This window comes from Odocoileus virginianus, chromosome 23 (genome assembly GCF_023699985.2).
Source record: "Odocoileus virginianus isolate 20LAN1187 ecotype Illinois chromosome 23, Ovbor_1.2, whole genome shotgun sequence".
NCBI lineage: Eukaryota > Metazoa > Chordata > Mammalia > Artiodactyla > Cervidae > Odocoileus > Odocoileus virginianus.
Window position 1 is genome coordinate 38799968 of NC_069696.1, and position 26344 is coordinate 38826311.

Sequence of the window (26344 nt, forward strand, 5' to 3'; positions counted from 1 at the left end):
TGGGAGGGCATACCCACAGGACATCTATTAAGTGCGTCAGGACCCCATTCACTCCAGGCTTCTGGTCCCACCCCCACACCTGCCGAACCACACCCGTTACTGCAAAGCCTCATGTGTCCTCATTCCTCTCGGGACAGCCAGCTGCTCCCTGCATGCATGCTTATCTCACAAATTCTGTATCCCTCAGAGGTCTGAGCCTAGCTAGCCCCATCTGGCTAGATGCACCATCTGACCGTTCCTTCCCTGGGGTCTCAGCCACCTCGCCAGAGTTCTGCTCAGTGAGAGGGGAATGGCTCCTCTGAGTCCCAGATGCCCCAGACCTGCTGGAAGTCTTCCCTGTAGCCCTTGCCACCAGGCTCAGCTGGGAAAGAGGGGCCAGGATCCAGGTTCACCAGGGGCCTCAACCCTGACACTCCTTGCCTCCCCTCGGCCTGTCTCTCCCCCCACCCTGGGGCATCTTGGGCATTGAAATAGAGGGGACTGTGTGTCCAGTTACAGTAACCTCTCCAAAGCTCTTGACTGGGAACGCAGGCTCTTTCCTTCTTATGTTGAAACATCAGTATCAGTTCAGTCCCTCAGTCATGTCCGACTCTTTGCAACCCCATGGACTGCAGCATGCCAGGCCTCTCTGTCCATCACCAACTCCCAGAGTCCACTCAAATTCATGTCCATTGAGTCGGTGATGCCATCCAACCATCTCATCCTCTGTTGTCCCCTTCTCCTCTTGCCTTCAGTCTTTCCCAGAATCAGGGTCTTTTCAAGTGAGTCAGCTCTTCGAATCAGGTGGCCAAAATATTGGAGTTTCAGCTTCAACATCAGTCCTTCCAATGAATATTCAGGGCTGATCTCCTTTAGAATAGACTGGTTGAATCTCCTTGCTGTCCAAGGGACTCTCAAGAGTCTTCTCCAACACCACAGTTCAAAAGCATCAATTCTTCTGCACTCAGCTTTCTTTATAATCCAACTCTCACATCCATACATGATTACTGGAAAAACCATAGCCTTGACTAGACGGACCTTTGTTGGCAAAGTAATGTCTCTGCTTTTTAATATGCTGTCTAGGTTGGTCATAACTTTTCTTCCAAGGAGTAAGCATCTTTTTATTTCATGGCTGCAGTCACCATCTGCAGTGATTTTGGAGCCCCAAAAAATAAAGTCTACAACTGTTTACACTGTTGCTCCATCTATTTGCCATGAAGTGATGGGACCAGATGCCATGATCTTTGTTTTCTGAATGTTGTGCTTTAAGCCAACTTTTTCACTCTCTTCTTTCACTTTCATCAAGAGGCTCTTTTGTTCTTCACTTTCTGCCATAAGGGTGGTGTCATTTGCATATCTGAGGTGATTGATATTTCTCCCAGCAATCTTGATTCCAGCTTGCACTTCATTTTGAAACATAAGGCTCTGGAAAAGCCTCCTTTCTTCTCTCTGCTTTTTGTTACATACCCTTCCTGTATTTGTTAAGATGATCTTGGGTGCAAGAAACACATATTGAACATAGAGCTTCGAAAAAGGAAAAAAAAACCCTAAATCCCGGGGTGAGGTAGCTCTGGAGCTGGTTGGTTCATCAGCTCAGCAGCATCACTAAGGACCCTGACCTGTTCCGTATTTCCACTTAGTCCACTCAGTACAACAGCTTTGTTCTCAAGCCAGCTTCCCTCAGAGCCACAACTAACCCAACCTCTGGGAAGGAGAGCAGGATGATGGGAAGCAAGATTTACCAGTGAGCCCCAAGGGTCTAGGCTAAACCCCCAGGTGAGATCAGAAAGGTTGTGGCAGGTGAGAAGTGGTCAAGACCACAGCTGGTTCATTTCTCATCAAAGCTCTCCGGCCACATCATTATCTTGCTGAAAGTTTCATTTTCATTTAAGTTTGAAGGATTCGTTAACAAGAGAAACCACTTATTACACACATAAACAATTTCAATGTTTCATAGATTATTTTACTTAATTTCAACATACAGGCATTAAAAGAAAAGAAACAATAGAGAAAAGTAACTGCATATATATCACCGAACGGGGCCGACCTACCTCCAGACTTGAACAGTGCTGTGAGGTCCCTCTTTAACAGCAATTTGGAGTCCAAATTGGGAAAGGGGCCCTGGTGGTGCATCCACCCCACGGGTAAGACTTCAAATTGCAGTTTCAGGGGCTCCTGCTTATAATCCCAGGCCACAAACTGATATCATCATCAGTTTTACATGCAGCTCTGGTTCTACTTTAACCTTTTTACAATGCTGCTTGTTTCACCTTGTGAGGCATAGGATTTTCTTAGGCCTTGGGGGGTTGGCCAGACTTCCAGGGACTCAAGAGTTCCAAGTTCCATTCCCTTTTTTGTGATATCTAAAGTGTCACTTGACTTGCCGTGCTTGCAGGCAGGCACGGAATCCAGGCAGTGTGTGGGCAGGTCAGAAGCAATCAGAGGCCTGCTCTCCTGCTTCTGAAGCCTGAACAAGACTTCCTCCATTTTAGTTTCCCTAACAATCATTAGACGTGAGTATCTTCCTCAGCCAGGGTATCTTGGTTCTAGGGAGGCTGCTCAGACTTGGAGACAGCTTTGGCCCTGAGTGATCCCTGATCTCAGCACTCATCAGTTATCAGCCCTGACCACTGAACTGCAAGGTCCTGGGGCACTGGGGCTATAGCAGCAATAAAATATCACCAGCTCCAGGAGTCCTCCCCAACCCTCCCTTGAAAGGTTGGGCTTCCCTGAGTTTAGCTGAGGCTGCTGGAGACACTGCCTGGGTTTAGTTCTAACCAGGTAAAGGAGAGCAGGTTATCTGACATATTAGATCTTCAGTTTCCTCATCTGGAAAATAGGGATAATAATAACAGCTTTGGAACTTCCCTGGTGATCCAGTGGCTGAGACTCCATGCTTCCAATGCTGGGGGCCCAGGTTCAATCCCTTGTCAGGAAACTAGATCCCACATGCTGCAACTAAAGATCCTGCATGCTGCAACAAAGATCAAAGATCCCATGTGCTGCAACCAAGACCCAGTGCAGCCAAATAAATATTAAAAAAGTAATAATACTAACAGCATCCACCCCAGAAAGCTGTTGTGAGGATTTGAAGGTGTAAGTGTATGTAAAATGCTGACACACCGTTGGCTCTTCATTGGTGTTAAAGACTATTTGAAGGTAGGCATTGTATCATATTCATTTTACAGAAGAAACTGTGACTGGATAATTTCCTCGATGTGTCATGTGTTCATTCATTCAACACTTAGGGCTTCACTGCGTATGATGGGCCCTGTGCTATGCTGGTCAGAGGGGCAAAGCAGTGAACAAAAGCCCACATGGACCCAGCTCTCATGGGGCTTTTCGTCTAGTTGGGAGGGTGGACATCATACAGATGTTGACTTTAAAATAATTCACAACCTAAAAGTTGAGTTGTTTTTGCTGTTCAGTCACTAAGTCCTGTCCAACTCTGTGACCCCGTGGACTGCAGCACGCCAGGTTCCTCTGTCCTCCACTATCTCCCGGAGTTTGTTCAAATTCGTGTGCATTGAATCAGTGATTGTAGGGGAAGAGCAAATTAGGCAAGATGGTATGGTCAGGCTCTCTCACCCCACGGCCTCTTGCATTCGCCTAACGTTTTATAAATAATGACTGTGTAACAGCTGAGATCATTTATAGTACTGTGCATGTACCTGACGAGGTACTCACTTAGTCACGCAGTCCTTGCTTGGTCATGAGCTACTTTGTGTGATACACCTGTAAGAGCTTCACTATGAAATCCCTGGCTGCTACAACATTGGGGCTACACTGGAGTGGCCTCATGGTTATGTTATTTGAGGTTATGTCATGGCTATGTTTGAAGAAGGCAATGGCAACCCACTCTGGTACTCTTGCCTGGAAGAATCCCATGGACTGAGGAGCCTGGTGGGCTGCAGTCCATGGGGTCACTAAGAGTCAGACACGACTGAGCGACTTCACTTTCACTTTTCACTTTCACGCATTGGAGAAGGAAATGGCAACCTACTGCAGTGTTCTTGCTTGGAGAATCCCAGGGACGGGAGAGCCTGGCGGGCTGCCGTCTATGGGGTCGCACAGAGTCGGACACGACTGAAGCGACTTAGCAGCAGCAGCAGCAGCATGGCTATGTTATTGATGCATTAATGTGGCTGCTGCTACAGCTGCTGCATCAGCCAGGAGAGAGGCTGTGTTACGGCTGCTGTGCCCCCAGGACAGAGTAAACGCGTCTGCAGTTCCTATGGCTCCTCGAGTCTCCTTCCAGCCTCTGAGCTTGCGCCTTGCCTGCCCTGGGTCAGCGAACAGTGTGTGTGCAGTGAGCAGTGAGACAATTGGCATCCCAAACAGGACTAGCAATACAGTGACACTATCTAACCATCTCATCTTCTGCTGCCTGCTTCTCCTTTTGCCTTCAATCTTTCCCAACATCAGGGTCTTTTCCTAATGAGTTGGCTCTCCACATCAGTTGAGAGTTGTTTTATTTGGTGGGAATTTTTAAAATTCCTCCTGAATAAAACATAACTGGAAGCCTGGAAGATTGCATCTCATGTGACCCTGAGAGAACGGACCTAAGGAAATGGGGGAGGACCCAGGTTATATAGAAGTTTTGCAACACGGGGCAAGTACTCTGAACATCAAAAGATTATTCACAATTAAAACCAGATAGTCCAAGTTTAGGAATTTAGTGCTTTTCTGTGTACAGGAAGATGCAAGAGTCTGGACTCGTTGAAATCATTCCTTCCGTATGAACGTCAGCCATCTCGGGCCCGTATCTTGTGTTTTTCACAAACTGAGCTTTCTTTCTTTGGGGCTTACCATAGGGAGTGGCAACAGTCTATAGACAGCAGGTCTTCTTCTCCTTCCTGAGTCCCTCCTGACTCCCTCCCTCAGAGTCCACCTGCTCACATCAGAGGGCTGCAGTAACTGATGTGACATCCTTGTTTACTGATATTGCAGAAAATATTCCATTTCTTATAGATCATCACACTAGGATCTCAAATTAGGGTCAGTGCTCTCAAAGTAATAATGGAAGAAGCTAATTTGGAAGGTTGGGGGGTGGTCAGAGATGGTCTCTCTGAGGAAGAGGTGGTTCAGCCAAGCCCCAGGTGGGGAGAGGGGATACCAGCACTACAGGCAGAGGGACTCCCAAGGGCAAAGGCCTGGAAGTGGGAAACTGCTCAGCATGTCCTGGAAACTGAACAAAGGCTAGGAGGCAATAAGGAGCAGGTTGGCATTGTCACGGCAGACAGAGCGCAGGTTGGAAAGGAATTTCCAGACACGGAGCATTTCAGAAGGGAGTGAGTTTAATAGGAGCTGGGAGCAGAGATAATGAAGGTTCTTCAGACACAGCAGGCCAGGGAGCACTTACAAGACACTGTTAGAGCAGCGGGCTGGCTCAGTGGGCTGTGCTTTTCATGGGCTAGTGGCCAATTTTTATAGCCTCAAGGCAAAGAAAATTCCTGCTAGAAGGGTGGCATTAGATGATTGATTACGGTGGGACTTCCCAGGTGGCTCAGTGATAAAGAATCTGTCTGCCAACGCAGAAGACACAGGAGATGTGGGCTCTATCTCTGGGTCAGGAAGATCCCCTGGAGTAGGAAATGGCAACCCACTGCAGTATTCTTGCCTGGAGAATCCCATGGACAGAAGAGCCTGGCAGGCTATAGTTCATGGAGCTCCAAAGGATTGGACATGACTGAGCATGCACACCCCATTGTAGGGCTCTATAGGCTAGGTACTGGGGTGGACATTTTTGCCTAATATGGGGCCAGCGAGCTTGCTGGTTCTGATCAGGGGGGTTTTGGCAATGGTTACAAAGGGGCTCAGTCAGTTCCAGGTATGACCTTCGTTCTGGGCTCCTCTTCTGTGGCCTTGGTACACTGTTTCACTGAAACAGTGACAGACTTTATTTTGGGGGGCTCCAAGATCACTGCAGATGGTGACTGCAGCCATGAAATTAAAAGATGCTTACTCCTTGGAAGAAAAGTTATGACCAACCTAGACAGCATATTAAAAAGCAGAGACATTACTTTGTCAACAAAGGTCCGTCTAGTCAAGGCTATGGTTTTTCCTGTAGTCATGTATGGATATGAGAGTTGGATTATAAAGAAAGCTGAGCACCAAAGAACCGATGCTTTTGAACTGTGGTGTTGGAGAAGGCTCTTGAAAGTCCCTTGGACAGCAAGGAGATTCAACCAGTCTATTCTAAAGGAGATCAGCCCTGAATATTCATCGGAAGGACTGATATTGAAGCTGAGACTCCAATACTTTGGCCACCTGATGCGAAGAGCTGACTCATTTGAAAAGACCCTGATGCTGGGGAAGATTGAAGGCGGGAAGAGAAGGGGATTTCAGAGGATGAGATGGTTATATGTCATCACCGACTCAATGGATATGAGTTTGAGTAAACTCTGGGAGTTGGTGATGGACAGAGAGGCCTGGCATACTGCAGTCCATGGGGTCACAAAGAGTCGGACATGACTGAGCGACTTAACTGAGGCAGGACCTGGGCTTCTGGATCTATCCAGCAGGTAATCTTTGAAGGAGTTTAAGGTCATTGGATCAGAGGTGGACCCCGGATTCAAACCCACATACTGAGCTATTATTTCTCGGAGGCTTCAACACCTTACCACGTTCTTTGTGTGTGTGTGTGTGTGTGTGTGTGTGTGTGTGTGTGTGTGAGCCCTCAGTCATGTGCACTCTTTTGTGACCCCATGGACTGTAGCCACCAGGCTCCTCTGTCCATTGAATCCTCCAGGTAAGAATACTGGAGTGGGTTGCTATTTCCTTCTCCATGGGATCTTTCTGGCCCAGGGATCAAACCTGAATCTCTGCATTTGCAGGTGGATTCTTTACCACTGAGCACCAGGGAAGCCCACAATGCTTTGGGGGCTATAAAAGAACTTTGTATGGGGTGCAAAGTTTGTATAAATATAGGTAGCTGAAAAGAGAGAGCAATCAACTCTGCCCATGTAACTTTCGGTGTTCAAGGATGAGTGGGAGTTTGCTAGGAAGAAGTGAAAAAGAAGCTTTCCATTCTGGACAATCTAGTCCACAAATCCTGTAAATACTCTTTGAGAGCAAGTCTGTTTCATCCCATCTGGAACTCACCAGCTGGTATGGGCAAAGGCGTGGGCCGGGGATCACGGGGCATGTTTCAGGCAGCTATCAATTGCTGTGCAGTTTTTTTTTTTTTTTTTTTTGATCCCTCCTCCAGTTCTGCCTGGCTCCAGATTTTGGCATTACCTTCTCATGTGGTCTCTGGCTGCCTTATTTAAACCTGTGTTTCTGATCCCCTGTGTCCTGCTTTCTTTTCTCACAGTGTTCATCATTTTCTAACTCCCTATGGGATTTTAAAGATAATTTTATTTATTTTTGGTTGCTTCCAGGGCTTTTTTCTAATTGTGGCAAGTGGGGGTTATTCTCTAGTTGCAGTGCATGGGCTTCTCACTGCAATAGCTTCTCTTATTGGGGAGCACAGGCTCTAGAGCACAGGCTCAATAGCTGTGGTGCTTGGGCGTAGTTGCTCCGAGACATGTGGGATCTTCCTGGATCAGGAACTGAACCTGCATTGGCAGACAGATTCTTTACCACTGAGCCACCAGGGAAAGCCTTCCCTATGGAATTTACTTGGCTATTGTATTTATTGTTTCTGTGCACTGGCTGCTGCTGTCTCCCCCAATCTCTAGTCTCCCACCAGACTGTTATAATCCACAAACCTAGAAGAGAGCTTGCTACATAGTAGGTACTCAATAAAAATTTGTTGACTGAATGAATACATCTTATTTTTAATTTTCATCATTTTTTGATGGGATTAAACTTTTTTAAATTTTATTTTTTCAACACCAAAATCATTTTTTATTGGGGTATAGTTGATTAACAATGTTGTGATAGTTTCAGAAGAACAGTGAAGGGACTCAGCTATACATACTCATGTATCCATTCTCTGCCAAACCCTGCTCCCAACCAGGCTGGCAAGTAACGCTGAGCAGAGGTCCTTGTGCTATAAAATAGGTTTTTGTTGGTTATCCATTTTAAACAAAGCAGTGTGTGCATGACCTTCCCAAAGTCCTTAATTATCCCTTCCCCCTGGCAACCATGAGTTTGCTTTCTAAGTCTGTGAGTCTCTTTCTGTTTTGTAAGTTCATTTGTATCATTTCTTTTTAGATTCCACATATAAGGGATGTCATATGATATTTCTCCTTCTCTGTCTGACTTACTTCACTCAGTATGACAGTCTCTGGGTCCATCCCTGTTGCTGCACATGGCATTATTTCATTCTTTGTAATGGCTGAGTAATATTCCTTTGCATATATGTACCACATCTTCTTTATCCATTCCTCTGTTGGTGGAGATTTAGGTTGTTTCCATGTCTTGGCTGTCGTAAACGGTGCTGCAATAAGCATGCATTGGGATGAACATTGGGGTGCATATATCTTTTCAGGCCATGTTTTTCTCTGGATATATGCCCAGGAGTGGGATTTCAAGGTCATATGGTAGCTCTAGTTTTATTTTTTTGAGGAAACTCCATATTGTTCTTCATAGTGAGTGTAACAATTTACATTCCCACCAACAGTGCAAGAAGGGTCCCTTCTCTCCACACCCTCTCCATCACTTGTTGTCTGTGAACTTTTTGATGATGGCCATTCTGACTGGTGTGACGTGATATCTCGTTGTAGTTTTGATTTACATCTCTAATAACTAGTGATGTTGAACATCTTTTCATGTGCTTATTGGCCATCTGTATGTCCTCTTTAGGGAAATGTCTATTCAGGTCTTCTGCCCATTTTTTTGAGTGGATTGTTTGTTTTGATGCTATTAAGTGTCATGAGGTGTTTGTAAATTTTGGAGACTAATCCCTTATCAGTCACATCATTTGCAAATATTTTCTCCCAATCTGTGGGTTGTCTTTTCATTTAGTTTATTGCTTCCTTTGCTTGGAAAAGCTTTAGAGTTTAAGTAGGTTCCACTTGTTTATTTTTGCTCTTAAGTCCATTATTCTGGGATGTGGATTAAAAAGATGTTGCTGTAATTTATGTCAGAGAGTTTTCTGCTTATGTGTCTGGTTTAGCATTTAGGTCTTTAATCCATGTTGAGCTTATTTTTGTGTATGGAGTTAAGTTAAAGTGAAGTGAAGTCACTCAGTCATGTCTGACTCCTAGTGACCCCATGGACTGCAGCCTACCAGGCTCCTCTGTCCATGGGATTTGCCAGGCAAGAGTACTGGAGTGGGGTGCCATTGCCTTCTCTGATGGAGTTAAGGAATGATCTAATTTCAAATTTTTACATATGGCTGTCCAGTTTCCCCAGCATCATTTGTTGAAGAGACTGTCTTTCCAACATTGTGTAGTCTTGCCTTCTTTGTCATAGATTAATTGACAGTAGGTGCATGGGCTTATTTCTTGGTTTTCTATTCTGTTCCATTGTTCTATATTTCTATTTTTTTGTGCCAGTACCATACTGTTTTGATGACTGTAGTGTGGTAATATAGTCTGAAGTCAGGGAGCTTGATTCCTCCAGGCCTTTTGTGTCCACGGGTATGTGTATTCTGAGGTATTTTATTCTTTTTGATGCAATGGTAAAGGGAATTGCGTCTTGAATTCCTCTTACTGATCTTTCATTGTTAGTGCATAGAAATGCAGTAGATTTCTATGTATTAATTTTGTAAACTTCAACTTTACTAAATTCATTGATGAGTTCTGGTAGTTTTCTGGTAGCATCTTTAGGATCTTCTATGATTAGTATCATGTCATCTGCAAACAGTGACAGTTTCACTTCTTTTCCAATTTGTCTGCTCTTTACTTATTTTTCTTCTCTGATTGTTGTAGCTAGGACTTCCAAAACTATGTTGAATAAAAGTGGTGAGAGTGGATATCTTTGTCTTGTTCCTGATCTTAGAGGGAATGCTTTCAGCTTTTCACCATTGAGTATGATGTAATTGTCAGTCTGTCATACATAGCCTCTCTTATATTGAGGTATGTACCCTCTTTGCCCACTTTCTGGAGAGTTTTTATTATAAATGGATGCTGAATTTTGTCAGAATCCTTTTCTGCATCTGTTGAGATGATCATATGGTTTTTATTCTTCAATTTTTTAATATGGTGTATCATGTTAATTGATTTGTGGATGTTGAAAAATTCTCTCATCCCTGGGATGAATCCCACTTGATCATGGTGTATGATCTTTTTAATGTATTGTTAGATATGGATTGCTAGTATTTTCTTGAGGATTTTTGCATCTATGTTCATCAGTGATATGGCCTGTAATTTAATTTTTTTTGTGGTATCTTTGTTTGGTTTTGGTATCAGGGTGATGGTAGCCTCATAAAATGAGTTTGGAAGTTTTCCTTCCTCTGTGAATTTTTGGAACAGTTTCAGAAAGACAGGTGTTAACTCTTCTCTAAATGTTTAATAAAATTTGTCTGTGAAGCTGTCAGGTCCTGGACTTTTGTTTGTTGGGAGGTTTTTAATCACGGAGGTTTTAATTCAATTTCAAAGCTTGTGATTGGTCTGTTCATATTTTCTACTTCTTCCTGGTTCAGTCTAGGGAGACTACCTTTCTAAGAATTTGTCCATTTCTTCCAGATTGTCCATTATATTGGCATACAATTGTTCATAGTAATCATTTACGATCCTTGGTATTTCTGTGGAGTCAGTTGTAACTTTTCCTTTTTACTTCTAATTTTACTGATTTGAGTCCTCTCTCAATTTTTCTTGAGTCTGGCTGAAGTTTATCAATCTTGTTTATCCTTTCAAAGAATCGGCTTTTAGTTTCGTTGATCTATGCAGTTGTTTTCTTTGTCTCTATTTCACTTATTTCTGCTCTGATCTTTATGATTTCCTTCCTTCTACTAGCTCTAGGTTTTGTTTGTTCTTCTTTCTCTAGTTGTTTTAGGTGTAAAGTTATGTTGTTTATTTGAGATTTTTCTGTTTCTTAAGGTAAGATTGTATTCTATAAACTTCCCCTATTAGAACTGCTTTTGCTGCATCCCATAAGTTTTGGACCATTATGCTTTCATTTTCATTTGTTATTTATTTTTAATTTCCTCTTTGGTTTCTTCAGTGATCCGATGGTTGTTTAGTAACATATTGTTTAGCCACCACATGTTTGTGTTTCTTAGAGGTTTTTTTTTTCTTGTAGTTTATTTCTAATCTCATAGTATTGTGATCAGAAAAGATGCTTGATATGATGTCGATTTTCTTAAATTTAACAAGGGTTGCCTTGTGGCCCAGCATGTGGTCAATCCTTGGGAATGTCATGTGCACTTGAGAAAAATGTGTAGTCAGCTGCTTTTGGATGGAATGCTTTATAAATATCAATTAAGTTCAACTTGTCTAAAGTATAATTTAAAGCCTGTGTTTCCTTATTGATTTTCTGTCTGGATGATCTGTCCATTGATGAAAGTGGGGTATTAAAGTCCCCCACTATTATTGTGTTACTGTCAATTTTCCCCTTTATCTTTGTTAGTATTTGCCTTACATATTGAAGTGCTCCTATGTTGGGTGCATATATATTTATAACTGTTATATCTTCTTTTTGGATTGAACCCTTGATCATTATGTAGTGTCTTTCTTTGTCTCTTATAACAGTCTTTATTTTAAGGTCTGTTCTGTCTGATATGAGTATTGCTACTTCAGCTTTCTTATTATTTCCATTTGCATGAATTACCTTTTGCTATCCTCTTGTTTTCAGTCTGTAAGTGTCTGTAGGTATGAAGTGGGTCTCTTGTAGACTATATATATATATATATATATATATATAGGTGTTGTTTTTGTATCCACCCAGTCAGTTTACGTCTTTTGGTTGGTGCATTTAATCCATTTACATTTAAGGTCATTATTGATATATATGATCCTATTACCATTTTGTTAATTGCTTTTGGCTAATTTTTTGTAGATCTTTTCTTTCTCTTGTGTTTCCTGCCTAGAGAAGTTCCTTTAGCATTTGTTGTAAGACTGGTTTAGTGGTGCTGAATTATCCTAACTTTTGCTTGTCTGAAAAGCTTTTGATTTCTCCATCAAACTTAAATGAAAGTTTTTTTGGGTAGAGTAGTCTTGGTTGTGGCTTCTCCCCTTTCATCACTTGGAATATATCATGCCACTCCCTTCTGGTTTGTAGAGTTCCTGTTGAGAAATCGACTGATTTGTATGTTACTTGTCTTTTTTCCCTTGTTGCTCTCAATATTTTTCCTTTGTCTTTAATTTCTGTCAGTTTCGTTACCATGTGTCTCGGTGAGTTCCTCCTTGGGTTTATCTTGCTTGAGCGTCTCTGTGCTTCCTGGACATGGTGAACTATCTCCTTTATCATGTTGGGGAAGTTTTCAGTTATTATCTCTTCGGATATTTTCTTGGGTCCTTTCTCTCTCTCTCTCTTCTCCTTCTTGGACTCCTATAATGTGAATATTGGCGTGTTTAATGTTGTCCTAGAGGTCTATTAGGCTGTCTTCATTTCTTTTCATTCTTTTTTCTATATTCTGTTTTGCTGTATTGATTTCCACCTTTCTGTCTTCCAGGTCACTTATCCACTTTGCTGCCTCAGTTATTCTGCTATTTATTCCTTCTAGTGTATTGTTCATCTCTGTTTGTTTGTTCTTTAGTACTTCTAGGTCGTTGGTAGACATTTCTTGCATCTTTTCAATCTTTGCCTCCATTATTTTTCAAAGATCCTGAATCATCTTCTCTATCATTATTCCAAATTCTTTTTCTGGGAGGTTGCCTATCTCCACTTGCTTTAGTTGTTTTTCTGAGGACTTATCTTGTTCCTTCATGTGGGACATAATCTATTTCTTTTCATTTTGAGTAGCTTTCTGTGATTGTGGTGTTAGTTCAGGAGGCTGTTGGGATTGTAGTTCTTATTTCTTCTGTCTGCCCTCTGGTGGATGAGGATAAGAGGCTCGTGCAAGCTTCCCGATGAGAGGGACTGGCTGTGGGGGAAACTGGGTCTTGCTCTTGTAGGCAAGGTCCTGCTCAGTAAACTTGAATCCAATTGTCTGCTGATGGGTGGGGCTGGGCTTCCTCCCTGTCAGTTGTTTGCTGCTGCTGCTGCTGCTGTTAGGTCGCTTCAGTCGTGTCTGACTTTGCGCGACCCCATAGACAGAAGCCCACCAGGCTCCCCCGTCTCTGGGATTCTCCAGGCAAGAACACTGGAGTGGGTTGCCATTTACTTCTTGTTTAGCCTGAGGCAATTCAGTCCTGGGGTCTATAGACTTCTATAGTAGGGCTATTGATAAACTTTAAGAGGACTTATGCAAAGATGCATCTCCTAGGACTGCTGCCGCCAGTGCCCCCATCCCCGTGGCAGGCTATTGCTGACCCATGCCTCTGCAGAAGACCCTTAAACACTCACAAGTAGGTCTGGCTCACTCTCCTCTGGGGTCACTGCTCCTTTCCCCTGGGTCCTGGTGTGCACAAGATTTTGTTTGTGCCCTCTAAGAGTCTCTGTTTCCCCCAGTTCTATGGAAAATCTGTAATCAAATCCCACTGGCTTTCAAAATCAGATTCCCTGGGGAGTCCCAATCCCTTGGCTGGATCCTCAGCCTGGGCAGCCTGATATGGGGGTCTAGAACCTTCACAATACTGTGAGAACTGCTTTGGTATTGTTGTTCTCTGTGAGTTACCCACCCAGTGGGTAATAGGATTTGATTTATTATAATTGTGCTCCTCCTACCATTTTGTTGTGGCTTCTCCTTTGTTCTTGGATGTGGAGTATCTTTTTTTGGTGGGTTCCAGTGTCTTCCTGCCAATGGTTGTTCAACAGCTAGTTGCCTGAAGAAAGTCTTAGATTTGGGGAGGTTCAGGGCATATGTGGGGAGATATTCCCTGCTTGACCTTATCAATCAAGAATCTGCTTTCTTTTTTTCCCGCTGCATGTGTTTTATTTGAACTGACCTACTCTATGTCTTTTGGACTCATTATGACCACATTTTCAAAAGACAAAATGTGTCTGAAAAATGACTTACTCTGTCTTATTACTTTATTAGATAAAAACTTGAAAGGTTTAAAATCAAATCATGTATATTTACTCTTTTCATTTGATAAGGGTCCTGAAAATTCAACCCAAAGGACATGGTACTGACATACTCCCTCAGTAGTTATTTACATATTTGTCCTACTCCCATGGGTTTCCCTGGTGGCTCAGATGGTAAAGAATCTGCCTGAAATGTGGGAGATTTGGGTTCAATTCCTGGGTCAGGAAGATCCCCTGGAGAAATGAATGGCTATTCACTACAGTAGTCCTGCCTGGAGAATTCCATGGACAGAGGAACCTGGTAGGATTCAGTCCATGGTGTTGCAAAAGAGTCAGACACAACTAAGAGAATAACACTTTCACTTTTCCTACTCCCATACTAAAAGATGCTTCCTTGATTTAGACAGACCTCAAGTCCCACACATCCTGTAACTCCCACAGTGCCCAGCATGGTGCTGGCAGTAGATATTCTGTAAATCCTTATTAGATTGATGAAAGCATGAATAGACACTGTCTCAATCCAGTACCAAGACCTTCCTTCTTTCCATCCTCCATCCTTCTTTCCATTCATCTATCCCTCCATCCATCCATCTATCCCTCCCTCCATCCATCAATCCCTCCATCCATCCATTCTCTCAACAACTACAATTTGAGCACCTACCGTGAACCACACATGGCTCCACTTGCCAGAGAACCCATGGGACTCCATGGACTCGACCTGTGATCTTGAGGAGCCACAGTCCAGTCAGGAGGACAGATTCCAAGCAAATCCTTCAATGTCCAACCAGTTACAAATGAGAGTGAGTGCTCTGGGGAGACAGGTGGGTGCCAGGACTTAGCAGGCACATGTCGGCTTTAGATGGGGTGAGGCTGGTCTGGGAAGACTGTAGTAGGAGCTCAGAGGGAGCATGATGAGGGTCCGGCAGGTTTGAGCTCAGAGCCCTCCAGGGGCTGACAGGGAGGCAGGGGCAGGGGCAGCAGGGCTGAACCTTGCAGGGTGAGCAGGTGAGGCTGTATCATAAGTGCAGCAGGAAGCCTTTGTTGGGCGGCAGGTAGTTCAAGGACAGGATGTTATCTGATTTTCATTATAAGAGGACAGCAGCTGAGGCTAAATGCTTGGGAGTGGTACTTGGGGGACAGAATGATGGCCAGATGAGCAGAACAAGGGAGATGGAGGGCTGAGGAGGTGGGTCAGAGCGAGAGCTTCAGGACTGTGAGTCCTTGGGTAGTTAGGGTTGGAGGTGGGGGTGTTTGGGAAAGAGATACAGGAGGAGCAGAGGGCTGGGGCCTGGGGCTGTCTCAGGAACCCATTTCTGGTCTGTACCAACTAGAGGAAGGGGAGGAATCCGTTGAGTTAAGCTTCCTTCTCTGCATCTGGGGGTTAAATGGGATGAAGGGTTCAGGGGGGCTGGAGGGCAGGGTTTAAGCCTCCACCCTGCTGTGTGACCTAAGGCTGACACCTGCCCCTCTCTGGGCCCGGGCTCATCATCTCTACAGGGAGAGGACAGACCTGAGAGTCTCCAAGAGCCCTTGTGGGTCATTCTCTTGGCTGTCTCTTTCCTGGTTCCCCTCATGCTGTCTGCCTGGAATTGACGGGTCCTGCTTGCTTCCCCATCTTGTCCTGTGGGCACCTGGAGCTCCCAAGGAGGAAGAGTCCACTGTCCACTTCGGGCCGCCCTCTTTGCTTTCATCTAACCTTCCTGCTCTGGTGTGGAGGCTGGGAAGAGGCACACATCGCCCTCTAGTGGCAACTTCTGGGCTCATAATTTGTGGGTTTTTAAAAATTTATTATTTGCAGGATGCCGGATCTTAGTTGAAGCAGGAGGGATCTTCCTTGTGTCATGCCAGATCTTTCCCTGTGACCCTTGGACTCTCTAGTCGCCGCATGCAGGCTTAGTTTTTCTGCAGCCTTGTTCAGTGTTGTTCAGTTGCTAAGTCAAGTTCAACTCTTGGCAATCCCATGGACTACAGCACATCAGTCTTTCCCGTCCTTCACCATCTCCTGGAGCTTGCTCAAACTCATGTCCACTGAGTTGGTAATGTCATCCAGCCATCTCATCCTCTGTCATCCCCTTCTCCTCCTGCCTTCAATCTTTCCCAGCATCAGGGTCTTTTCTAATGAGTCAGCTCTTCACATCAGGTGGCCAAAGTACTGGAGCTTCCAGCTTCAGCATCAGTTCTTCCAATGAATATTCAGGATTAATTTCCTTTATGATTGACTGGTTGGATCTCTTTGCAGTCCAAGGGACTCCCAAGAGTCTTCTCCAACCAGGGAAGCCCTTAAAGCAATTATTGAGCACGCTTTGTGTGCAAAGTACTGAGGCTATGCTCTGTACTATAGGGGATTGGAGGATCCAAACAGACAACCAGCCTGGTCAGGGAGCATTGCTCTAGGGAGACATTGGGCTGGGCAAGGAGGAGCAACTAGGTACCTTTCTGGGCCCAGGTCCACACTCAGGCCAGATGCACTCTGGTGGGCCAGTGCAGCTTAGGAGGGGAAGCTGTGGGCCTTACTTCTGGGACAGGGTCTGGGTGGGACAGAATGATAGGAGGGAACGGGCCTCTTGGCACAGCCCTGGGGTGGAATAACAGCTCTGCTTCCTCTGTGACCTTGGGTGGGCTCATGGCTTAAAACCTTGGTCTCCTCATCTGAGTAATGAGACCATACATGCTCCCAGCCCCTGCTGCTGGCAGATTAGATGAGCTGGTGCAAGTGAAACCCTGGCACAGTGTGAGGGCTTAGTCCCCATTCCCCCATCCAAATCCGTACTCAAGAATTGCTATGAGGTTTTGTTACAAGATGATCAGCATAGTTTACTGGACTCTAGGCAGTGTGCCTTGGCTCAGATTCCACAGCTGCCTCTTTTCAGCTGTGTGATCTTGGGTAATTTGCTTCACCTCTCTGCCCCTCAATTTCTCTTCTGAAAATGGGAATAATGAGTGTATCTCCAGTAGATACCCTGATCGCCATGGTTAAAGGTTTGAAATAGAGCCTGGCATAGAGGAACTGTAACAGGAGGGGAAGGGGCAGGGCACAACTTTTGAAAGAATGACTGAGCCCAAGGACGCAACATAAGCACATTTGATTTAGAATCAAATGGGTCCAAGAGAGCAGACAAGTGGACTTTGATTAGACCTTGATCCTCAATCAGCAAGCTTAATGACATAAGAGACCCGGACAGTTCCAAGGCACTGTCAAAAGAGCAAGGAGTGCGTGGTGGCCCAATTCCTGGAAATCTCCACCCTTTCCCAAAACTGGTTGGAATAATCCTCCCTCTCATTAGCATATGAAATTACCCAGTCTATAAAAACTAACCAGGCCACATTTCACTGCCACTTTACAGCGGCCCATATCCTGTCTGTTGAGTGTTTCTCTCTGAGTCTGAATAAATCCACTTCATACCTATCACTTTGCGTCTCACTGAATCCTTTCTGTGATGAGACACAAATAACCTGAGCCTCAGTAAGTTCAGACATCAGGTGAGTGATTCTGATTAAAAGATTGTGGGTTCAAGTCCCAACCTGGGATTTGGCTGGGTTCCAGTCCTGGCCATGTGGGTTCAAGTCCTAACCTGAGGTTAATGGTTTCAAAGCATCTTGACAAATAGTTTTGGTGTGGGTGAGTGAGCAGCCAGGTAGAGAGGTTGTGTTCAGTCACTCAGCCGTGGCCAACTACTTGCAACCCAACGGACTGTAACCTGCCAGGCTCCTCTATCCATGGAATTTTCCAGGCAAAAATACTGATTTGGGTTGCCATTTCCTTCTCCATGGGGATCTTCCTGACCCAGGGATCTAACCTGCATTTGTGAGCTCTAATTCCATCTATATGCTGGCCTCTCTATGTGGATGTAAGCAGGTCTCCCCTCCTTCTGGGCCTTATTTTCCCCAACTTTTCAACAACGATTGGGCCCACTCAGAGAGTCCTTTCAGCAATGATGACATGGGGCCCTGAATCTCCAAAGGAAAGGAAAGAGCAGGTGTGGGGCAGAGGGACTGTAACCGGAGGGAAAGGGGCCGGGCACAACTTTGACATAGCCCAAGGACACAACATAGGCTGATTAGAATCAAATTGGTCCAAGATGGCTGATGAATGGACTTGATGAGAACCTGATTCTCAATCAGCAAGCTAAATGACACACCCAGAGGCAAAAGACCAAGGAGTGGGCTGTGGCCCAGTTCCTGGAAACCTCCACTCCTTCCCAAAAATGGTTGGAATAATCCTCCCACTCATTTACATATGAAATTACCCAGTCCATAAAAACTAGCCACACCACACTTCCTGTCTGCACTCGCCTTCTGAGATGGCCTACACTCATTCTTGAGACATCAAGAACCTGAGTTTCATTAGGTCCTAAACACAGGTACCGTGGATTTTGACAGGGCTCGAGTCCTGGTCACGTGGGTTTGAGTCCCAATCTGAAGTAAATGGTTTCAGAACCAGCAGGTGCAAAATCCCTGAGGCTGGCATGGCGGGGAGCCGATGGGTGCACCTCAGGAGGACAGAGCCCAGCCTGTCTCTTGGGTGGGGGAGGAGGTGGCTGGGTGCTCACTCACACTCTCTCCCCTTCTTCCTCCATCCAGGGCTCCCTTCCACAGCCCCCACCCGTGGATGTGATGGCGGCTCCGGCTCTGCCCTGCTGCCTGTCCCTCCTCATCCTCCTCTTGCCCCTGGCCATCCCTCAGGCATCTACATCAGTGAACGGTGAGGACCCTGGCATCTGGGCTTTCCTCAGGAGGGAGGCCGAGGCCCTTCTAGAACTTGTTCTGAGACCCCTGATTCTTGGCAGAAGCTCCATCAGCAGGGGCAGGAGGTGGGGGAGGGGGCCAGTGGGACCAGAGATCAGGTATCTACCTTCTCCCTCCACCATCCTGTCTACACTGTACCCACAGGCCTCTCCAAATCCCAGGAAGACAATGTCTTCTTGTCCTTGCACTGCCTCGACCAGTCTGGGAATCTTTGCAGGCTGTGGGACTCAGTTTTGTCTTCTCTGAAGTGGACCCACTAACCCTTTCTCTGCCCACCAGGACTGAGCATCTCCTCACCTGATGGGGACAGGAGTGGCGGGTGAACCCTTGAAGGCCATGGGTGCCCTACAGCCAGCCCCACAAGCCACATTTTCACGGCATTTGCTTCCAACATCACATGCTTCTACAACTCGAGAGCCAATGTCTCCTGCATCTGGAGCCATGATGAGGGCCTGCAGGCCACCACCTGCTGCTTGCACAGCCATCAGCCTAAGAGGTGCGTGTGGGGTTGAGGGCCAAATGTACAGAACCTCAGGGCATGGAGATATTATCATCCTGAACTTTAAACTCTTGAAATCCTACTAGCAGCTCTCAGACTTCAAGAACTCTGCACTTTGAGAATTTCGGAGGACCGAATGGGGTTCCCCAAAGTTTTTGAGTAATCTGGGATTTTGTGAGATGCCTAGGACAGCTGTGGGGACAGGGGACTGGGGATACCCATCAGCTGAGAAGGAACTGGTGAAGGGGCACTGATCCAAACATCCTGCTGGTAGCAGCCAGCAGGGCGGCTCTGACCTTGGCTCCTAGGTGGGTGGTGATTCTAAGGATCTCTGGAGGGCCCACCAAGGATTGTCCACATCCTCAGCCCTACGGGGAGAATTTGGAAGGCTTTAGGTGGGAAGGGCCATGTGCCCTGAACGGATTTGTTTCTGACTGGGAGGGAGAGATGCTCACAAAGGGACACAGGGCAGGTGGGGTTTGTATAAAGCCTGGGCTCAGATCAGTAATGCTGCATGGGGACCCTCCTGAGGCCTGCTCTGAGGGGGTCCCTCTTTTTCTTCAAAGAGAGGAACTTTTTCCTACAAAACGGTGGAAACACACCTGTGAGCTGCAACCAGTGAAGCCGGGATCCTGGGCATGCAATCTGGTCCTAGGACCATCTCCAGAAGTGAGTAGCCAGAGCTGAAGGGGCGGCCAGAGGGGCTGGAGGGCGCAGAGGAGCATCTTTCTGGTGGAGGCGCCAGCACACCCAGTGGTCAGGGGCTGCGGCAGAGTGGGCTTCCTGGGCTGGGGAGGCAGGAGGAAGAAGGCAGCATCCGTGAGAGCAGATGACTGACCCACGGGTGGAGGGATCCGAGGTTATTGAGATGTCGGCTGCTCAGCTCTGCTCCTGCCTGTCTGCTTTTATAAATTAAGTTTTATTGGCACACAGCCACACCCATTTGCTCTCTTGTTTTTTATGGCTGCTTTTGCAGGACAGCCACAATGGCAATGTTGAATAGTTGTGACAGAGATCATATGACCTGTAGCATCAAAAATATTAACTATCTGACGCTTTTCATAAAGTTTGCTGAGCCGTGCCTTAGATGGAGGATGTCAGGGAGGAGGTCCAGTTTATTAGAGCCATGGTTTCCCCTGCCATCCACATCTCAGCAGCCTCTCCATCCTCACACCAGCTACTGGAAGTTTTATCCCCAGTCTCCTTCCCTTTCAGGCTCAGAAACTGACCGTAGTGGACGTTATGAAACTGACGGTGATGTGCTCTGAAGGCGGGAAGTGGAGGAAGATGATGACCCAGGATATCAAGCCCTTTGATTACAGTGAGTGAGGACTCCAGGGTGGAGCTGGTGTTGGGTGAGAAGGGTGGGCACTTCCCTCCCTGTCTTCCCCTCTGGGATCACCCAGTACTAGTCTCTTCCTATCAGCTTTCACACCCCTATCAGCTTCATACTCACTACTCCCTGAACTTGGGATGAAGTCCTGGACAGTTACCCTGGTGTTCAAGGTCATTTGGCCTGGCTTCCTTCTCCAGCATGCCTCCTCTTGTGGCTTATATTCCTGCCACACCAAGGGCCAGCTCTCCAGGCTCAGCTTGCCCTTCCATGCCTCTAAACACTTGCACACCAAGCAGCCTCAGCCTGCTTGAAAGGCTCTTCTCACCCCAAAAATTGCCACTCACCCATCAAGTTCAGTGAGGAGTCACCTCCTTCAGGAGGCCTTCCCAGACTCCTGGAGCCCTTGGTACCTCCTCTTTCAGGGTGTTTATGTCCTGGGTCTTTGCTGCCTGATAATGGGTCTGTCTCCCTCATTGGGCTGTGAGTTTCCCTGAGGGCAGAGCGTCTGCCATCCTTACATCTCTGTTCTGAATACTCAGCATCAGGGCTGATCTGGGTGGTGCTGGGGGAAAGTTTGTTGAATGACTGAATGTCCTCCATCACCTCCAGCCTATCCCCCTCCCTCTCCAGCCTTGGAGGTCATCTTCAGGGAAGAGATGGGAGCATAGAGTGAGATCCAGGGTTCTAAATGCAATCCTGCATTAACTGAGTGCACTCTGGCTGGCAGGTCATTTAACATGTCTGAGCCTCAGTTTCCTCATCTGTAAAGTGGGGATAACCAGTTACCTGCTGCCTGTGGTTGCTGTAGGGCTTCTGTGATGGTGCAGCGATAAAAAACCCACCTGCAATACAGCAGATGCAGGTTCAACCCCCGGGTCAGGAAAATCCCAAAGAAGGAAACGGCAGCCTACTTCAGTTTTCTTGCCTGGGACACTCCACTGACAGAGGAGCCTGGTGGGCTACAGTCTATGGGGTCAGACACAACTTAGTGACTAAACAACACCAAAACCATGGTTGCTATAGGGGTCTATAAGGTAAGATACAGAAATTGCTTAGCACTTGCTCAATAAACATTTGCTAATTATTATTTGTGGAGTTCTACAGAGTCTCAGAAGTATAAAAATTAAGATCAATTGAACTTCAGAATCATACAATCTTATAATCATATAAGAGTGATGAAGTAGAATTAAATTCAATAAATGAGATGATCCAGGTAAATCTCTTTGATCAAATCTAAATGCAGAGAAAGGCTGCCTCGATTCATTCATTCCACAGATATCTAATGAAGTGCCCACTACATGCTGGGTAATGGTCCAGGCACCAAGGATACTTGAGAAAATCAAGTTCTTGCCCTCAGAGAGCTCAGTCTGGTGGGGCAGACAGAAAACAAAGAATCAGAAGTAGATATTTAATATGTCAGATGACGATAAGTACTAGGTAGAAAAATGAAACAAGCGAGGGGGACAGAGAGTGGTGGGTATTTGGAGCAGGCTTCTCTGAATGGGTGGTATTTGAGCAGGAACCTGCCGATCCCTGGGAGAAGAGAACATCGGGAGGTAGGAACAGCAGGTACAAAGGTGGAGGTGGGAGCTCGGCTCGGCTTTCTCATCTCAGCGTCAGCATGTGGCATCCCTCAAGCTTGTTCTCTCTGCCTTTGTCTCTCTCCTGTCTCCAGTTCGTTTGGTTCCACCCCACTCACTCCAAGTCGTCCACATAGAGACCCATAGGTGCAACATAACCTGGACCATCTCCCAGGTATCCCACTACATCCAAAATGACGTGGAGTTCGAGGCCCGGTTAAGGTACGCCGACCACAGCTGGGAGGTGAGTACCTGGCTCCATCCCACCTGCCCTGACTCCTCCCTGTCCTGGTCACCCTGTCCATCCTTCATCTCAGCAAAGCCACAGAAGCCCCTGATCAACCCCTGCTGCTCCTTGGAACTGCCCCCACTCCCACCACCACCTCTCTCTGGGGTCCCCTGACAAACCAAGGGTCCAGTTGGTACTGTATTCAAGGCAAGATTTACAGGTGACTCCCTCTCTGAAGATTCCAGAGGCCTTGGGCAGCCACCCTTCCCTCCTCAAATCCAGTGTGGTCCACGTCCATGGGGGTTGATCACTTACTCATTCACTGTGTGTTAGTCACTCAGACGTGTCCGATGCTTTGTGACCCCAGGGACTGTAGCCTGCTAGGCTCCTCTGTCCACAGGATTCTCAAGGTAGGAATACTGGAGTGGGTTGCCATTCCCTTCTCCAGCAATCTTCCTGACCCAGGGATTCAACCCAGGTCTCCTGCATGCAGCAAATTATTTACTGCAGAACCACCACTCATTCACTTACTCATTCCTTTATTCGTTCATTCATTCAACAAACATTCCCTGAGTACCTACTACATGCTGGATGCTGGGGAGAGAATGGAAGGAGAGTCGGACAAGCTGCCTCTGAGGAAACTCACATGGGGGAGAGGAGCAGACTCTGCAATGTTTTTACATACTCTCATGAAATTTCATTGTGATAACACAGCTGAGGACTGGGCCAGGCTCCTTCAGACTCATGTGACCAGGCCTTTCTGAGATCTGGGCTCAAGTAGGAGCTGATTATTTGAGGATCTGGGGAGGGTCTTCCAGGCAGAGGAAAAAACCATTGCAAAGGCAAAACACGGTCTGTGTGTCTGGTGTGCTAGAAAAAAAGCAAAAAGGGTGATGCCGAGCGGGGAGAGGTCTATGGGAAGCCCCTCTTTCTGGCTGAGTGTAGAAGAGACTGCCGTAGAGCACAGGGGTATGGGGCGCAGGGAAGGAGGGAGACCTTGGATGGGGCTCAGAGGTCGTGGGAGCTCAGACCTGCAGGAGGAAGGAGTGGAGGGAAGAGAGAGGGTCCAGAATAGGTTCTGGAGGTGGAACCAGCTGATTGACAGATGGCTTTGGATACTGGAGTTGAGTGAGGAGGAGGGGTTCAGGAAGACCCTGATTCTTGGGGCTCCTGCAAAGTGATTAGTTGGGGAGCCTTTCTGTAAGAGGTGGGGGACAGTGCAGGGTGCATGGCTAGAGGGGATAAAGGAAGGTACTGCTCTGCTCATATGCTCAGCCAGCCCTGCCACAGGAAGTGAGGGGGCAGTGCAGGCCCCTCTGGTCTGACAGCCCTATCTCTGCCCCAGGACACCCCACTGCTGACCCTCAGGCAGAACCAGAGATGGATCTACCTGGAGAATCTCGCTCCAGGCATGGAATATGAGCTTCAGGTGCGGGCCAAGCCCCAGCTAGGCAGGCATGAGGTTTGGAGCCACTGGAGCCAGCCCCTGGCCTTCAGGACGGTCCCTGCAGGTACTGATGGGAAGCTGAGGTGGGGATGAAGCCTGGGCAGGGGGCAGAGACTGGGGGCAGCTGCTAGGGCGGCCTTGGAGTGTGGGTATGGCGCCCTTTGACCATCATTAACTCAGTGGATGTGACCTGCAGGGTGGTAACGTGGGTGTGTTTGACAGAGGGGCTCAGAGAGGGGGTGGGACTTACCAGTGGGCTTGTGAGTTAGTGTGTGGCCAGTGAGATTCTTTCCACTCTCTCCACCCTGAAACCTCAAACTTTTGATTTCTTTTAGTTGCTCTGAGACATATGGGATCTTATAGGACCAGAGATCAAACCTGTGTCTCCTGAATTTGCAGGTGGATTCTTTACCTCTGAGCCACCAGGAAAGGCCCTCCTTATGGAATTTACTTAACTACTGCATTTACTGTCTCTGCCCACCCACTGCTATTGTCTCCCCTGACCCCCACTCCCACCAGACTGTAAGCTCTATACTGTTATAGTCCAGGAACCTAGCTACATGGTAGGTACTCAATAAAAATTTGTTGATTGAATGAGTACAAGTCTAGAATTTTGGAAGGTTAAGGGCGTACCTAGAAGGTTTAGAAGGTATCTAGAAGGTATTCCCTTCTTGACTCAGTCAAGCAAGAATCTGTTTTTCTTCTCTCTGCATATGTTTTATTTGAAGTGGCCTACTCTATGTATCTTATACTTATTATGACCACATTTTCTAAAGACAAAATTGCCTATATAGTCTGAAAAATCATTATTTCCCCTGCATTGCTACTTTATTTAGATAAAACCTTGAAAGATTTAGAATCAGACATAGTATTTACTGTTATCATTTGCTGTTTGGACTGTTGTGAAAATTTAACCCAATGGTTATTGTACTGACACACTCCGTTTGTTGTTATTATTTGCATATTTGCCCTATTTACATACTAAGATGCTTCTTTGAGTTAGACAGATTTCGAGTCCCATGCATTCTGTAACACCCACAGTGCCCAGCACGTGCTGGCAGTAGGTACTCAGTAAATCACTGTTAGATCAATAAATGGATGAACAGACCCTTTCTCAACCCAATGCCAAGATCTTCCTTCATTTCATCCTTCATCCTTGTCTCAGTCCATCCATCTATCCCTCCATCCTCCAGTGAAAAAGCTAACTTTAAACTCAATGTTCAAAAAATTTAAGATCATGGCATCCAGTCCCATCATTTCATGGTAAATAGAAGGGGAAAAAGTGGAAGAAGTGACAGATTTTATTTTCTTGGGTTCCAAAATCACTGTGGATAGTGACTGCAGCCATGAAATTAAGACACTTGGTTCTTGGAAGAAAAGATATGACAAACCTAGACAGTGTATTAAAAAGCAAAGACCACTTTGCCAACAAAGGTTCATATGGTCAAAACTATGGTTTTACCAGTGTTCATGTATGGATGTGAGAGTTGGACCATAAAGAAGGCTTAGTGCCAAAGAATTGATGCTTTGAGACTGTGGTTCAGAAGAAGACTCTTGAGAGTTCCTTGGACCACAAGGAGATTAAAAAAACCAGTCATCCTAAGGAAATCAACCCTCAATATTCATTGGAAGGACTGGTGCCGAAGATCCAATACTTTGGCCACCTGGTGCAAAGAGCTGACTCATTGGTAAGGACCCTGATGATGCTGGGAAAGATTGAGGGCAGGAGGAGAAGTGGGCAGCAGAGGATGAGAAGGTTGGATAGCATCACCGACTCAATGGACATGAATTTGAGCAAATTCCAGGAGACAGTGAAGGACAGGGAAGCTTGGTATGTTGCAGTCCATGGGGTTGCAAAGAGTTGGATGTGACTTAGCGACTGAACAACCACCACATCCCTCATCCATCCATCCCTCTGAGAGAGCTGTTCTTAGGTAAGTTGATAAGGAGTCTGGGGCCCTCAAGGAGGAGAAAGGGACAAATGTTTCTTTCTACATTCCTTCATCTTAGTTACATAAGACTTTTTTCCCTTAAACTCTGGGTTGTTATGGCAACAATCTATTTTGCCTAATACTAACTTTCTTTAAGCCCAGAGCTAATGATTACACAACAAAACAATTCATCTTGCTCAAGGGTATGTTTTTCCTTAAGCTCTGTACTAATGATTATATAACAACAATGTATCTTGCTCAAGGACATGTTTCTCCTTTTTAACAAGAACCTTCTGGCTAATCCTGTTATCCTAAAATGTATGTTATGGGAGTGGGTCTAGTAAGACTTTTAAAACCTTGAAACATTCTTTTAATCTATTGTTAGTAACCAATTGATAAAGTATATAAAGCCCCATCCCAACTAGTGAGTGGGGCACTGCCTGCCTCCTTCTGATGTCTATGTCAGAAGCTTTCTCTCTTTTTCACTGTAATGAAACTTTCGCAAAGCTCTGAGTGACTGAAGCCATGTCTTTGGTCCTGAAGCAAAATCCTCTCCTTTGGAGATCACGAATCCGAGACTGCTCATTGTAAACTATCACCTCCATCCATCAGTTCTTTCAACAACTACAATCTGAGCA

General features: G+C 46.0%; 2 protein-coding genes across 3 annotated transcripts in view; both read left to right on the forward strand.

Moving 5' to 3' along the window:
* The first annotated feature begins 18274 nt into the window (after window positions 1-18274).
* IL2RB (interleukin 2 receptor subunit beta) overlaps window positions 18275-26344 on the forward strand; it is a 37832-nt gene continuing 29762 nt past the window's right edge. The window contains exon 1 of the mRNA XM_070453938.1: window positions 18275-18299. The gene's annotated coding sequence lies outside the window, so the exon portion shown is untranslated. The remainder of the gene's footprint in view (window positions 18300-26344) is intronic.
* On the forward strand, window positions 18441-24711 carry LOC110124307 (interleukin-2 receptor subunit beta-like). 2 transcript variants are annotated; one of them, XM_070453940.1, is made up of 7 exons: window positions 18441-18640; window positions 18964-19180; window positions 19750-19852; window positions 20399-20504; window positions 22195-22343; window positions 23674-23839; window positions 24111-24711. In XM_070453940.1, exons 4-7 carry the CDS (start codon window positions 20426-20428, stop codon window positions 24164-24166), a joined length of 450 nt encoding a protein of 149 aa, XP_070310041.1. In that variant the 5' UTR covers window positions 18441-18640; window positions 18964-19180; window positions 19750-19852; window positions 20399-20425; the 3' UTR covers window positions 24167-24711. The 2 variants fall into 2 exon arrangements, with proteins under 2 accessions (XP_070310041.1, XP_070310042.1); XM_070453941.1 differs by having other exon boundaries at window positions 24175-24711.

Excerpts from the sequence above, each read along its gene's own strand:
- LOC110124307 (XM_070453940.1), top strand. The coding sequence starts at position 20,426 with ATGAAACTGACGGTGATGTGCTCTGAAGGCGGGAAGTGGAGGAAGATG. Across the intron at positions 22,344-23,673 it reads ACGCCGACCACAGCTGGGAG|GACACCCCACTGCTGACCCT; the intron begins GTGAGTACCTGG and ends TCTCTGCCCCAG. Across the intron at positions 23,840-24,110 it reads CTTCAGGACGGTCCCTGCAG|TTGCTCTGAGACATATGGGA; the intron begins GTACTGATGGGA and ends GATTTCTTTTAG.